At 41.2% G+C, this 16,903-nt stretch overlaps 1 protein-coding gene across 1 annotated transcript; it reads right to left on the reverse strand.

Moving 5' to 3' along the window:
- Window positions 1-1,995: 1,995 nt before the first annotated feature.
- Window positions 1,996-16,289, reverse strand: SEC61A2 (SEC61 translocon alpha 2 subunit). Its single transcript, XM_030960661.1, has 12 exons — window positions 16,020-16,289; window positions 14,445-14,512; window positions 10,589-10,654; window positions 9,066-9,144; window positions 7,304-7,435; window positions 7,055-7,164; window positions 6,268-6,421; window positions 5,180-5,340; window positions 3,980-4,177; window positions 3,577-3,768; window positions 3,359-3,435; window positions 1,996-3,065 (listed from the first exon to the last, which is right to left on the reverse strand). The coding sequence occupies exons 1-12, from the start codon at window positions 16,024-16,026 to the stop codon at window positions 2,879-2,881; spliced, it is 1,431 nt and encodes a 476-aa protein (XP_030816521.1). The 5' UTR covers window positions 16,027-16,289; the 3' UTR covers window positions 1,996-2,878.
- Between the last annotated feature and the right edge of the window lie 614 nt (window positions 16,290-16,903).

Here is a 16,903-nt window from a genome sequence, read left to right on the forward strand (position 1 = left end):
ATATCCATAATAAAAATACTGTTTAATTTTCAGAATGGCTTATTTCTCACTAGGTTCCTCTCTGCACTTAGAGTTCAGTATAGCAAAGATGCCTAGGTAACCATGGTTGGTGTTGTATCACCATGGTTCCAAAGGAGGCAGAGGCAGGACAGTGAGTGCAGGTCTCTCTCACTCACAGCACTCGCTCCTAACACCTGGAGAGGGAAGAGCTCATGGTGGGCTGCAACTTCTTTATGACAGGCAGCAGAGGGGCTGGCACTGATTTCTTCTCTCTGGTGACCAGAGACAGGACCCAATGGAATGGCCTGAAGTTGTGTCAGGGGCAGTTTAAGTTGGATATTAGGAAAGGGTTCTTCACCCAGAGGGTGGCTGGGCACTGGAACAGGCTCCTCAGGGCACAGCACTGAGCCTGACAGTTCAGATGTGTTTGGACAATGCTCTCAGGCACATGGTGGGTTTATTGGGATGTCCTGCACAAGGCCAGGAGTTGGACTCAGTGAGTCTTGCAGGTCCCTTCCAACTCAGAAATCATAGAATTGTAGCATATCCAATTAAGTAGTAATTCTCTGTGACAGGAGTGGGGACAGCAGTACAGGAACACTGTGTGCATGCTCTGGCTGAAGTAATTGAAATGGCAATTTCAAGAACTTCCTATTGTGATTTAGACATGAAGAGACTATGCAGAAAGAGAAAACTGGTTTGTCTGATCTAAAATAATGATTACGACACCACCATCTACCAGTGCAAACCAGAACCGTGCAGGCCCAGCCAGGGGATCCTGCTGAAGGTATGAGGTCACTTATGTGCCCTGAGGGGGTACAGCCTTGCAGTTTTCCCTCTCCTGAGGACATGTGTGTATCCAGGCTGCACATTCATTCAGTCAAATCATTTCTAGGTACATCTTATCCCAAATAAACCTTCAGTGCATCTGCACACAGTGGGCTGCTACTAATTATGTAAACAGCCACCACAGCTGAAAGGTCAGGATCTCGGAGTTTAATAAACACACATCAAAATTAGTCCAGCTTCTGAAATAGATGAGGACGAATGTGCATAATTAGGGACACCTTCTGAAACAAAAAATTGTTTAAGAGTTTCTAATGTTCACAAGCAACACAAAGTTACTTTCAAATTAAGAGTGAGAAAAGACAGAAGAAATGTGACATCAAAGGGAAAAAGTGATTACAACAGAGCAGAAAAGCTCAATGACTTTAAGGGGAGGAATCTTGCGATGTTTTTTTTAATTGTGGCTGCTAAAAATTAATCAGAATTATATTCTAGAAAGAAAAAAATAAAGAGGAAGAAAGGGAGCCTTCTAGACCTATCTCCCTGTGGAAACCCAGGGCACTGGGCATATTTCTCTCTCTGCTCTGGGGTGCCCTGACCCCCAAGGGAGCACTGACTTTGACCCTCATTCATGGAGAAAGTTTCCCAGACTTCAAGATAGACTAGAATCCACAAAAGTGTGCAATAGATTATAGAGAGTAGTGTAGGTGTATCACTTGGTGAGAAATTTAGGTTTTGGGATTTTTAGTATGTTGTGGATGAAAGCAAGATGGAGGGCACAGGGTGTCATCCTGGGTTTCTTCTTCATGCTTCTTCTTCCTTCTTCATGGGTTTGGGTGGCATTTTGTAATTGGGCAGAAAAGTCCCCATTGCATCTCTTTGGGATCAGTTATTGGGTTAAAAGGGAAAATAATCTGAGTGTCAGTTCTTAATTGGATAGTTTAGTCTTAAAAGACCTTGTACCAAGAGATTGTTGGCCATTTTGTGCCTTCTAGTGAAAAGCTGCCAAACTCACAGTAGTGAGACTGTTTTACTGATAAGAAATAATAAACACTTGAGTCTGAACATGAACTGCCATCTCAAGTGCCTTCAATCCAGACCCAGAGAAACTGACAACTGGGACCCCCACACCTCCCTATCAAGGCATTGTAGAAATCACCAAAGACTGCACATGAATTACATCTGGCACACCCAAGACACAGGAGAGAGTTTAATTAAATAAGTTTATTGTCTAACGCTTACATTTGTTACATCGCCGCTGTAAAGTGCGACAAATTTTCAGCAGGAACTCCCCGTTCCCCCTTTTCCCTCCTATGAACTGCTTCAGGAACCAGGCCTCGTTCTTTAGACTCACAAAAGCAAAGTGGACATGAAGTTTCAGTGGCACAGTTTTCACAAGTACATGGTTGAACAGAACTGCTGGGCAGGGCTGTGACAGCGGCTGCCAGGCTGCCCCACAGTCAGGGGCAGAGCCCTGGGCACAGCAGATCCCCCACAGGCAGAGCCAGCTCACAGGTGAGATGAGTATCAGCCGCCAGGAAATGTTTGTTTGCCACCCTCAGAGCTCACAGAGAGGTGCCTGGGTGGAGGCACGGCAAAGGAATAAGGAGTGCTGAGTTCAGTGGTGGGGAAATGCAGTTTAAAAAAGTATAAAAACTTAATGTAAAATACAGATACAAATAAATTTTGTCAGGAATACTGGCACGTGGCAATCTGAACTCAGGGGTTTGGGTTTTTTTTTTCTATTAGGGACAGGGAAATTAATTTAACACTTTACTGCTCTGTGCAAAGACTTTTACCGGCTCTCAAACTGATACATTTTACAATCTCACTGTAGTGTCTGAACAGCAAGGTAGATGAATTGTTTCCAGCATTACAGGCAACACTAGATAATACTTAAACAAGATAATGTAAACTTTATTCTTAAGGCAGCTGGTACTAATGCTGCACACAGGCATTGCTCAATGCCCATTACAGTAATGGGACACGTAGCACTTGAAAACAGGTAAAAAGAAAATAGCATTATTGGACTAAATGACGCATGTTGTCAAAATACCTTCCCTTTCACACAAACCATGAAATGTTTGGACATCTAGAAAAATAATGCACCTACTCCTCCAACTTCAGCCTGTTCTTTTACAAATATTTCAAAATACTGATAAATAATAGTGACTGCAAGCAGAATGCCAGTGCCAGAGCCAATGGCTCCTAGAAAGTCAGCCAGTACTGAAAGGGCACCGATGCACAAACCACCAAATGCAGCTGCTGTAGGGATGTATCTGTAAGAAAGGAAAAAACAGGGAAGAAGAAGGTAATAACCAAGGTATCTTTCTTTTACAAACATGGAAGAGATTCAAAATCTCTTATTATGTCACTTTAAAAAAAGAAGTACAGGTTAATCTCTAATCTGCTGCTGCAACTTCTTTTGCATAACTAAGAAAGGCAACAGCTGAATGGGAAGAATCTTCCCTTCTGCAGTGGAAACAAGTATCAGATTTTTCCAGCAATCCCTGCTCTAGTTGACATTTCCCAGCACTCTTCGCCATCCAGCTGGAAGTCAGCACTTCCTTACCTGTTAAGCTCATGAACCATTGATGTATCCCTGTGGCCTCTCATCACCATTTGCTGTTCTTTGAGTTGCTTGGCAACCTGCAGAAAACATTATTTTATGAAACTGCTGCAGTGTTTCACAGTCACTTGATGTTTACTGGGATAAACCGATCAGTCAGTAGCTGGGGTCAGTTCTAAATCAAAAGCACTGTTTGAAAACCATTAAGGTAGAACACCTACATCTTTTGCTGATGAGCCAGACACCTCGATCCAAGTCTTGGAGAAGAATGCACAGGATCCCAACATAAATATTATATAAACTATTACATGGACAGGATCCTCAAATATTGCACCCATGGATTCTGGAGGAGACAAGTAGTAGCACAGGCCACCAACAGGGTAAGAGCGAGCAGGGCCACCTCCACTGACATCCTGAGAGGGGAAGAAAAAGGCAATAAATTATTTTTCACAGATTTCCCACATTCCTATCCTGTATTAATAGAGGAATTCCTCTTTGATGTTTGAAACAGCTTTTATACACAAATGTTACAAAGTAAGTATTCCAGTTGGTTAAATACCAAGGAGTCACATCAAAGTAAAAATGCAATAATTCTACACAGCTAAAATGTGATAAAATACTCACCGCCCACTGTCCCAGTAAATTCACCAAGAAGTTGCCACTGAAACGAACAGACAACATCTGGGAAATGACATAGAGGTTTGACACCAAGGCAGACTGCAGAATGATGGGAATGTTGGAGGTATAGAACAGCTTGATGGGATAGCTGCTGTACTGCCCACGGTACCGTGCAGACTTGATGGGTAAATCCACTCGGAACCCCTGGGGAAAGAACACAAAAGCACCAGGGTTCACCTCTGAGACACAAGGTATTCCCAGAATACCCCCCAAAGCTATTCCTGACCACACAGTTCTTGCTAGATAAACAAGGACTGCAAGGTCTGAGATAGAAAAGCCCCAAGGCTTTCTGCTACAGTCTGGATTACAGATTTTAAGGATTTAAAAGTGTTCTGCTTGGTTGTATTACATTCTTTTCACATAAACATGTTTTCTCATCTGCTAACTGGTACTCCTGCAAAAAACATTTTATAGCTTAGGGGTTGATAAAAGCCTGTCATGGCTTCCAACTGAACTAACCAGTTACCAGCAGGCTTTTGTGTGTAAGCCCAGGGTCTTGTGTAGTTTTCTGGGGCAGGACCTTTGCTGAGTAGACCCAAGAAAAGCCACATGAACTTGAAAACCTGTTTTGGGGTTTTTTTTTGGTTGGTTTTTTTTCCTTCCCAAAACTGAAACTCAACAACTTAAAAAAAAAAAATCTTAAAAATTACATTTTAGCTGCCCTCGCCCCCATTATCTCCACACAGATTCTCCTTTAGTGTCCATTTTAGCAGATACTTAGATTTAAAAAGAAACACTAATTAAATGTTTCAAGAAAATTAGGGAAAAACTGATAAACTACACACCCCAAAGAAGCAAAATTCTCCAGCTCTGTCCAAAAGTATTCTTTTCAGTCAATGATGAATATTAAGAATATTATTGGTGTGATGCAACCACTGCAGTACCAGAATTCATTTTATTAAAAATATTCCCATAGTGTGTATGGCATTTAATGGAATGTGAGGTTACACTGAGTGCAACTAGGCCTGGGTGTAGAATTTTACAGCTTTACTGTCACAGAGGTAATTGTTACTGAAATAAAAAGAGTTCATTACTCAAAGCTAAGATATTTCAGTTACTCTGACTTAAACCTTCCCATCTTTTCCCACTGACTGCAGTGTCCAGGGTGCACTTCCCCCTGTGCAGAGCTGCTGTGAGGAGTTTTACCTGGAAATAGATGACTACAGCAAACACAAACACTGTAGCAATCAGGTTCATGAGATTGGGCAGATTCTGTCGGTAAAAAGCCTCCCGCAAAGCCCGGACCTTGTCCGTTCGTGTGGCCAGGAGATGGAACAATGCAATCACAGCACCCTCAAACTCTGTTCCTGCATGAAGCAAGAAAGGGAAAGAAAGGTTAATCTCCAAATTAAAAACATTTTTTTAAAAAGTACCTTTCTACTGGAAATTTGATGTATGACACACAGAAAATGTGATACAATAGGACACGGATCCTGTCATAACAAATATGTCACAACATAGGACTCTTTTTTAGGTTATGGAATGTAGAATGATGTAAAAAACCATTATTCTTGGTTAGAAAAACAAAACAAAATGAAACAAAATCATCAAAGTCACACACTTCAAAGAATACTCTCTTCCCTTCTTTTCTGGGAGTAGGAGGATGTTCAGAAGGAAGAAATAATAAACAAGGTGAAAAATAGCTTTTAGAACTACTAAAACAGAACTACTAAAAACATGGCTCAGGATTTCAAATGAATGCAGTAAACAAGTTCATTTCCTGATGCTGTATCTTAAGGTGCTATTTCAGGGGTCTCAGAACAACCAGATGTTGTCAAAGACTGGCTGTGGAATGAAGAGACTGCAGCCTCTGAAGAATCAAACCAATTAAACTAATTCAGAGGCACCAATTACAAAAGCATCCTATAGCCACAAACAACAGCTAGATCACAAGCAACTCCTCTGAGTGTACAACATTTCCTCTCTTCTCTATTTCCATGGACTAAGTGATGCTAAAACAAGATGACTTCAGTTTGGGAATCCAAAAATTTTCCTTCAAGGGGCCTGAAGTTCCATTTCAATTGCTGCATGTCAAATCAGCAAAGGCAAACTTGTATTAATCTCCATGTAAATCCAACATTTTCATGTTCAGTGTTAATTGGACAACTGACTTAAGAAGCCAATCACCACACATTAGAACTTTTTTAAAACGCCATCCAATAAAAATCTGATAAGTTTATGTGTAGTACACACCCACTGAAACATGTTGTGACTGACTGTAACAGCACACATACCTCTGCCAGTGTTGATGGTAGTGGGACTGAAAGCTTTCCAGACAATGGTTTCACAGATGTTGGTAGCAATAAACAGGGAAATACCAGACCCCAATCCATAACCTTTCTGTAGCAACTCATCTAGCAGCAAGACGATCAAACCAGCCACAAACAGCTGTGAGAAAAGAAACAAAACTGAGCAGAAACAAGAATAAATCAAGTCAAGAGTTGTGTATTAATTCCCTGCTTCAGTATTTTCATCATGTTGGAGAGTGATCATTAAGTCTTTCACCTAAATGTCATTCATGCACTGTTTCTGACCAATGCCTGCACATCTCACCTGGCAATGACCTCTGTGCCTTTTTTCAAGGCAGACTCAGCAAACAGACTACTCAGTAAAAAACTTTTTTTCTAAAAAAATAGTTAAAGCTTGTGCATTTACTGTTCTGTTCTGCAGGAGAATGTCTCAAAGCTGCAGCTGTGCCATTTAGTCAGAATTCCACCACAGCACTGAAAAGCACCAGTGGAATTCCTGTATTTTTTATGGCCACCAATTCCTGTATTTTCAATTAAGCACCTCACCTACCTGAAATACTTTTGATATTTACTATCCCAGCATTCTCCTCTTTTATGGAATTTTTTAGAATTTCTCATATATTATTTTCTCATATCTCTAACATTCAAATAATGATGCTTTGCATCATTTAAAATAAATAAACTGAAGTCACCCAGACACAGAAAGATTTTTCCTTCCAGCTATACTGTCTCTAATCAGTCTCAGTTACACACAAAATAGCTCTTTACAAACCTGAATTATAATAAGAAGACAAATTCCAGCACCCATTTCAGCAGGATCTCCATACATTCCAGTCATAACATACACAATGGCTTGCCCAATGGTAATAATCATCCCAAATACTAAAACAGAGAGAAAGCAAATCCTTTAAAAACATCTGAAGTCACCTACCAAAGAAATCTCATATCTATTACCACTTAGGCAGGCTGCTTTCCCAAGAATAAAAATACACTCAGTAATTTTAATTGGAACAGTGCTTACATTTCTGAGCTCCATTGAACAAGGCTCTGTCTTTTGGGGTATCACCAACTTCAATGATCTTTGCTCCTGCCAGCAGCTGCATGATCAAACCTGATGTCACAATGGGTGAGATACCCAGTTCCATCAAAGTACCTAGAAAAGAAGAAAAATGAAAACAACTGCCATTCCAGCACCTCTCCTAAAGCATTAGGTCTCTTCAAAGGTTCCTGACCTATAACAAATATTTCTAATAATGCTCCCCATATGTATATTCCTGTACAGGTATGACAAAACAAAACCAGTTATGGCCTCACAAAAGGCTGCTGTGTTAGAAGCTGTAATTTTGAAGGCAGCATGGAAAACCCATGTAGCTTTTAATTACAAATATTTTTGTGGAACTATGCTAACACCGAAGGCCAATGCACACTGAAGCTCAGCTTTGTTGGCATATCCTCAAGGAACCTTTCCCTGAACAGCATCTTGTCCCTGGTTGTTTACTCTGTCGGTGCTTCAATGTCACATTTTCCTTTTCCAACAGTTTAATGTTGCAGCACAAAAATATGCTGTAAATCCACATTTTCTGATAACAGTGCCCTTTGAATCACTGGCTCCAGCTGACAGTTTAGGATTAGTTCTTAACAAAACAAAGACCATCATTAAGCTGCTCTTAACTCTGCCAACTCACTGGCACTGTGCCACTGAGGTACCAACTCCCAAATGTATACAATTCAAAGAAGGAAAGCATTAACTTAATTATTATAATTTGGCTCTTTCATACTTGTATCCTGGAGTTTCCATGTAAAATATTACATCACCTGTCATGGAAATCTCTATTCCTCCAACAGCCAGAAAATTAGATGTCAAAAAGTTTAGGATTCACCTCACATCCTCCAATGACTTCTAGTCAGTTGACTTAAGTGAAAACTCACTTTCCCACTCCTGCTTTTCATTGCTTTCAGTTTCTCTAGCCTTTTCTTGGCCACTGTTACCATTCTGTTTGGGTAGTGGACAGCATATTTAATATCATACACTGCTAGGGACACACCAAATTCTGCAAACTCTGCAAGAGAATTTGAAGTAGAGAACTTCTTTACCTTACTATCCTCACTGGTAACAAAATTTGCTATTCCTAAGTAAGCAGTACCTTCACATTAGAGGGTTCCAGTGATTTTCTTACTTCCAGCCAATTTTCCAAGCTACAGATGAGATCAGTGTCCTCATTTAGAGTCAGGCATGACTGGTCACCCATCTTAAGTTTCAGACTTCTAGCATTAGTTTGAATCTTATACATTTGGTTGTGGTCCACTTTACTCTTCCTAAATGTGTTAGTTTTGCTAAAGTTTATACCAAATCATCTCTGCCTTCAGCCTTCCTACCTAGCAAACTACTCACCCATAACACTGCCAAACTATGATGAAGTGTAACTGACTTGCACAGATGAGGCATTTCCTAATCAGCACCCTCGCACTGCACATTAACGCAGTTTTTAACTGGTAAGTCAGAAGATTCCCTATCCCACATACTAGTTAGAGAGAGACAGCTCTAAAATCCTGAATGGAATCATCCCAAAACTTGTGAATCAATATTAATCTCATCTGCATCTCAAAGAAATCCCATTCCTAACATGAAGCACTGCTCAAGTACCAATTTTGATTCCATCTGTGTTAAGAACTTGACAAAGTGTTCCAACCTGACATCTGGGTGGTGTGGAATTTAACAGCCAACTGTTTTCCTCCTGGGCTGTTTATCCCAACAGAAAACAGAGAAAGGAGTGAGTACCAACCTCTGTTTGATGCAAGAATGACTCTCATCCAATAGAAGGGGTCTGCAGAATCTGATGACATGATTCCAAACAAAGGGATCTGTCAAAGTGCACAACAGCATTAAACAGATACACACAATTAGCATGCATTCATACAAAATCTTAATATGGAATGATTCAACTGTTACTTGTTTAATTTTTTTTAATTAAACCAGAAGTATTGACACCATCTCTTTTAATCCTCCAACTGGGGCATAACTCAGAGGACTGAACGAAGATCCTTCTACAGGAAAAAGCAGAAACCCCTAAAAAGAAGTTTAAATATGTTTTGAAATATCCCACATGGAACTATCAATACTAAACATGTTCATACAAAACTTCCAATATTCTGTATGTCAATATTGAGGGATTTTGAGCTCTTTAAAACTCTTCCTAATCAACAAAACAATAGAGTAAGAATCCAGGCAATCTTAGGGATCAATTTCTGAAATCTCTAGTCTGCACTATCTGTTTTCCTTATTCAACTTCTATGATCTCTCATATAGATGCAAAATTCTAATTATGCATACATCCAGCTGCTAGTAAACCCAGAAAAACTACATGTTCTTCTAGCTCTACTATCATTCCCACTTCCTCCCAAAAAACAGATATGTACACGAGCTGGGTTTTAGCCTTTAAACAGTCCTTCAGAGCTGAAAACAAAAACTATTAAACTACTGCTCTGCAGTCTGGAATGGCTGCATTAATAAACATAAGCTAAAAACTCTAATTCTGAAATGTACAATTTGTTTTGAATCTTCCAAGACATAGACCTGTAAGTCCCTAAAAATGTAGATCAAGTAATGCATGGATTCTCATTTTCTTCATTATCCAGGTTTTTAAAAAAAACATTTTTAAAGAACAACAAAAGCCTCCACTGTTTACAAGCCAAGCACAGGTTTTAGGAATGCCTACAACTAATAAAGATCACATAAATGTTTACAAAGACAGGCATTTTGAAAGGGATTTAGCTCACAATTTTACCAGGATATTCACAAAAAACAAGTTCTACATGCCAACTTCAAACACTTCACAAAAACATTTTCCTGCAATCTTTACAATCCATCAGCTTGTTGAAAAGGAATTTGGTAAAAAGTCACTTTGATTTAGTTTTCACCCTTTTGAGTGCTGAAATTTAAATGTAGCTATGAACAGAGGGTAAACAATGCATTGAATTGCTCAGCTTGTTTATGCTGCTCAATAAATAATTACCTTGGCTGTTTACCCTGCAGCCACTATCATCATTTGATAGGACTTTTGTAACAAGAAAAAAACATTATGTATTTCTGACTAAATATAAAGCTTTAGTTTCTAAAAACATCTATGATCAACACTACAGACTATTTCAGAGAACCAGGTTTTTTGAACTGAACTTTAAATACTTTAACACAGAAACAAAAGCTGAAACTGGTAGGTCAACACGAAACAAGAACATCTCACGCTTTCAGGGTACTTTTTATGTAAAGAACACACACTTTCTGACCACAGATGACATCAATACCTACCTGGCAGCACACTAAGAAAATGAAGAGTGTGATGGCTGTCCATAGTACCTTCTCTCTGAACTGGATCTACAGGACAGAGTGGAGACACAAACATGTTCATGTAGGCAGAACTTCCACTGCACTCTCACAACAGTACTAAATGCTGTTATCACTCAGAATTCAATGGAAAGATATCAAACCAGAAAGCATCACTCCTCACTGGAATGCATTTTTAATATGATTTCAGATTTTAGAGAGAGACAAAGGTAACTTATGTGGGACTGGCAGACATTCAGTCACTAGAATATATTTTATCTACAGTATTCTAATACAGTGGGTATTTACAGAAGAGCAACAGCACGGCTAAAATCATGGACTTACCAGAGAAAACATGAAAGATTAATGCAAAAAACTTATCTTCAGTACTTAGTGCTCTAGGCTTCAACAGAAGTTTTATAAGGCTGGAAATTATTAAACTAAAGCACTACGAAGTTTTTAGAGGGATTGAACTGTTGGGAAGACATGTGATTAAAACCAGAAGAACCATGAGTTTTTGACAGCAATTCAAAATATTTAGAATTAAGTTCTTCAAAGGGTGTTAGAGGAAGCTTTAAATTCATCATTATGTTCATGGACATACAACACAAAATGATTTTAAAATATTCTTTGTTTTCCTCCAAAATATTTTATTGATATAGGTTATACATTACTTTAAAAAGAATGCCAGACCAATGATCACTAGTCATTAATTCATTGAAGAGAATCTCAGAGTCACAACATTTGAGGTGCCTGTAATTAGCGCCAGGTGCAAGAAGAGAAGAATCACAAGATTTAGGTTTGAGTCAGAGGATTACTCAAAGCATGAGACAGAAAGAAATGCACTTGAGAGCAGAGAGAGCTGGGATGCAGGGTTATGTTCAAGTTCCCATCTCTCCTCCAGGGACTGCAAACGTGAGGGTTAAGTGTGTTCACTGCAGACAAGTGTAGAGCAGCTACTAAAACATGACATGAACTAACACATAAGAGAGATACAGCAGAAATGGTTGGAGCTCTCTGCCTCCAACCATTGAATCTGCCTGTGGAGAAGTAACAAGAAAAAGGATTAGTGCCTGGTTTAATAGGTACAGAACACCCACAAATGAGAAACTACAAACCAGTGCAGCAGCAGCACAGGTCCTCAAGCAAAGAAAACCCAGAATGTAGTCTACATCTTTATGAGTGAAACCATGCACTTAAAAGCAAAATAATCCAGGTAATTTAATTTACTTCCTGCTACTGCCTCACTCTTAAAAGAGGACAGATGCTAAAAATACTTACAGCACAGAGTTATAAAAAGAAAAATAGTGACAGCAGCAAATAAATCCAAACAATACCTTGTGTTAGACTATGCAGTGCTGACCCATTTTACCAAGTCTGAACTCCACAATTCAGACTTTAAGCACAGACTTTTAGAACCAAAAATGCTCAGCCAAATTATCTCTATAGCCTCACAGTTAAACTTGGCTTCAGAGGCATCAGTGAGGGTCTAGAACTGCTCTGGTTCTCTCTCTAACTGTGGTGAATATGAGCATTAGAGGAATTCTGCATCGCCTAAATCACAGTTATTCACAAGGAAAACAGTCTCTATGAGTCAAGATGACAAAAAAGAAAAAGGAGTCATCCAAACCCATATGTCAGGAATGGCAAAATACAGAGTGGTACCAAAATATTCCAGCCACAAATGCTAACAAGCACAGGGACAGTAAATTTCACCATCTGATCTGATTCAATTGGACATTTTCTTCCTCTGACATTTTTCTTAAATCATGTGAAAATGAAGGGACTTAAGCATTATCATCTTGGTGCTCTGAACAGTGTGTTCTACTTAGCAAATCTGTGCACGAGGGAAATACGAGCCCATTCTACTCACTACAAAAGTAGCAATCACTTTTGCTAATCGAGTTGGCCAAAACACAAAGGCAACACTCCCTAGAGACAGAAGAAACAACCTTCCTCATCAATGAGAACAGCAAAATGATTCAGTGAGAGCCCAACTGAATCAAAACATCATCTTCATTTAATAATCAATGCATGTTTAATGAAAATTAATCTCTTTTTCTATTTGGTTACCTAAATTTCTTGTCCTGGCCTTAAACCAATCCACTAAAACCATTATTGATCATATCTGCCTGTGACAGCTTGCAAGAAAACAATAAATTACAGAGACCTAGAGCTACATGGAATGACCTAAATCACTTGATAAACTACACAGAAGCAAGGACATGACTGAAAATGGTCAAAGGGCTCTTCAGCCTAGGAAAGATGGTCCCAATTACATTTTCACTTTAAATTTGTACAAAGCTGGCAACTGGCAGCCATTGTCTAGACAGTGACCAAAATAGCAGTAAAGACAAAGTGACCCAAATAGACAGGACAGGAATCTTGGCACTTCTCTGGGCATCCTTCATCTGATGATGGACAACAAGGACACCTCGAGCCCCTCTTCCTCTCTGGCAATTAACATCTGCCAGTGAGCTTTACAGAAACATCTGTACCTGTAGGCTTGTATCAGCTTTCTCTTCTCACTCATCTCACAAGACAAAAATGGGATGGCTGTAACAAACTAATCACAGATGTGATTAGTCACATAAATCAGCACCAAATGATTGCACCAAGGTTCCCCACTGCAGAAGCAAAGATGGGCACCTGCCAACCAGACCTGGTGCCTCCAAGCCTTAGCACGGGGGTCTGGCTCTAGAGACTCCTGCTCTGAAAAAGCCTTTGTCTGGACTAAATAATTTGTTTAGAAACCTGTCCCAAAGCTGAAGGATGATGGAAAGCAACTAGATGGAGCAAAGAGCCAGGAGGTAAATCCCAGTTTTTGAAAAAATCAATTCCAGAGGGCCACAATCATATTTTTTCACTGTATCTTCTCCATTCAACTGAGCAGGCTCAGCTATGGTCACTGGCACAAACACCTCTACATCCAGGTCTAACCTTTGGGAACCTCTCATTAATCAAAGAGGATTCTCTGAGATGGTGCCATGTTCCCAGTTAAGCTTTCCCTTTAAAGAACATAAAACCCAACATTTAGCACTTAAGGAATTCTCATGGAAGCCACGACAAGTCAATTTGTTACTTTAATTAGATTGGTGGGTAGTATGTGCTTGCTTGAGTTTTGAAAGCAAAAATGGTGTTTGGTTGGGGTTTTTTTTTGGACAAGGCAGGTCTCTTTTTGATCTGCAGAAATTACCTATTTTTAATTTAGAAAATGTGCCAAGAATGGGGGAGGAGTTTCAAATGGGAGGAGTTTCAAGGGCTAGAGGATGACAGAGATCAGCTGTAAACGAACTGAGTTCACTGACTTCAGATCAAAGAGAAATGTCACATCCAGAAGGTGAACAAGGCAATTACTTGAACTGTACCACAGACCACTCTCCCACCTCAGCAAGGTCAATCATAGCTATGGCTGTAGGAAATACTTTGTGGGAAGGGGAGAATTACATTTGTGCTTCCTGATATACAGAACAATCCTTTTGCAAGTAATATACAAGCCAGCTCAAAACCAACAGTGGCATCCACAGGAAAACAAAGCTTGAACACTCTGTCCTAATATGTTAAAATAGATCACATGGAGCTGAAACTAAATAAACTTAGTCTAGAATTGAGATTTTTTTTAATGAGTTAGCATCATTACCAAAGGGAACTACTTACCAGAAAGGTGGTCAGAATTCATCATCACAGTAATGTTTTACCTTAATATGTGTCTCCCCTGCTCCAAAGAATATGTTCTACTTTAGGGCCTCATGTCTGTATTTATATTGGAGCCTGGACTACAATATCACAATATTCCCCCCACTGTGAACTAATAAAAGTAAGAACATAATGTGGCACTCACTTTTCTTTCCGGTTTCTGGATTTCAGGTAACACTGCACAGAATGGCTTAATAACTTCTAAAAATTTTACTGCTCCAGAAAAACAAACACACACACAAAAGAAGACAGAAAAATATATTAATGAACATTTATGAACTTATAAAACTTCACAGAACTTTATTTAGCTTCCAAAACTGTCTGAAAACTAATACCCTCTTCTTAAAACAGCTGAAAACAGGGCAAAAATGTGAAATAGAATTCTTGTTCTAACCAGATTTGGCCCATTCTTTTTTCCACAGCTGGAATAATTTTAGAGAAGTGGTGCTGTATGTATCACCAGAAGTGAACTGAATTGTATTCCATCTAAAAATAAATGACCTAGTATCAGTCTGTGCTAGTTAAACACAGAAAGAGACTGACATCAAAAGGTATCCACGCAGAGATTACAATCTTGGGTTTATTCAAGTATTTAGCTGAAAAAATAATTCAATCATTAAAAAATGTTTAGAAATTGTAATTTAAATGAGTGCAACACTTTTTCTGATTGGAACTTCAGGGGATTTTATTTTAGCTTTTAATACATCTCTCTTCACAGTTTCCCCTTTAGAAACACAGAGAAGCTCAACAGTTTGAGCTCTTTTTCTGGGCAAAAAATGTAGTCAATTTAGGGGCAGAAAAAAATCAAAGTGTATGTGCTTGGTAGGGAATTTGCCATTCAAAACTTGAACATTATTTCCAGCCCCAACACACTGGGACAGACATAAAAATCCACCACTGGTTCCTTTGCAAAGAGAATGCATTTATTACACTGCAGAATGCATTTATTACACTGTAAGTAACACTTTGGCTGTAGGGCCATGTTTACATGTACACTCTGATGTGACATATGTCTCCCCTATGTACCCCAAGCCCTCACACAGCTGGTTTGAAGGTGCATCTCAGTCCACAGAGGGTGGCACAGCTCCATCAGAGCATTAGAGCATCATGGAATGGGTCAGGTTGGAAGGGACCACAGGGCTCATCTGCTCTGACCTCCCTGCTCAGGCAGGGCCATCCCAGAGCACAGAGATGTGTCCAGACACTTCTGGAATATCTCCAGTGAGGGAGACTCCACAGCCTCTCTGCACAAGCTGTTCCAGTGCTCGGCCACTGCACAGAACAGAAATTCTTCCTCATGTTCAGGTGGAGCTTCCTGGGCATCAGTTTCTGCCCTTTGCCTCTTGTTGTATTGGGGAGCATCACTGAGCAGAGCCTGATCCATCCTTTGACACCCGCCCTTTAGACACTTATACACACATATATAGGTGTACATAGGGTATATATGCTCTACACGTATACATAGTGCATATATAAATATATATCTAGTAGGGCTAGAGTGGAGCACGTCACCCCACCACGAAGCAGTGCCCGGCCTCACGCCGTGCCCGGCAGCACCGACCCTGTGCGGGGAGCGGCTGCTCGGCACCGCCGGCCCTGCCTGCAGCGGCACCCGGAGCACGGGGCCGCATCACCGGCCACGTCCTCCCCGCGCTGCCCGGGGCCGCTGCTCCCCGCCCCGGGTCCCGGCCCGCTCCCTCCCGGCTCTGTCCGCACTCACTGCCCATGGCGGTGGCGGCCCGGCCGCGGTCCCAGCGCTGTCACCGTCGCTGTCGCCGCCGTCACGTGACGCGCGCTGCGGACGGGCCGTCCCTCCCCGCCCGGGGGGGACACGGCGGTACCGCCCTCACGGAGCGCCCCCCGCGCCCTTCCCCAGGCGAGGGGAGCCGGAGCGGCGCGATGGGCGCGGAGCGGTGGCCGCCGCGGCGGGATCAGGCTGAGGGCGGGCAGCCGCGGCGGCGAAGGACCGGCCGCGCTCCCGGAGTGCTCCGCGCGGCGCGGGGGGCGGGCACGGCCCCTCAGGCACGGCTCAGCCCGGCCGGGCGAGGGAGGCTGCTCGCTCTTCTCTCGGGGCTTCGGCGTTTCTGAGGTGGTGTTGGTACAGCAGTACCAGGTTGTGAAAAATGAGTATTTTATGATTGGCTTTTCGCAAATGTCAGGACCCAGGACATCCCTCTGGCTGTCATGAGCAGCTGAGACCCCTGCCAGGGGTCTCAGAGACCCTGACACAGAGCCCGAGACACCTGTGGTTTTGATTATGACCCGTGGAGCAAGTTACCAACCTTAGATGAAGATCTGCAAGCCATGACAAATGAAGTAGAATGATAGTGAATTTATCACAAGGTGAAAAAGTAGATTTTGGGGTTTTTGGTATGGGGGTTCAGGAGGCAAGATGGAGGAATCTGGGCATGTCCAGCCTTTCTCCCTCTTCTTCTTGGCCTCCACCTTCTGCTGTGGTGTTGGCACTTACAGATTGGTTTAGAGTAGAAGCTCGCTGTCTAACATAGGTGATAGGTATTGGAAAGTAATTGTAAACATTGTACACGTAGTTTTTAGTATAAAGACATAACACAACCCCGGGGGCAGGCAGTGTGCCTGGAACTG

Source organism: Camarhynchus parvulus, chromosome 1A (assembly GCF_901933205.1).
Source record: "Camarhynchus parvulus chromosome 1A, STF_HiC, whole genome shotgun sequence".
Lineage (NCBI taxonomy): Eukaryota > Metazoa > Chordata > Aves > Passeriformes > Thraupidae > Camarhynchus > Camarhynchus parvulus.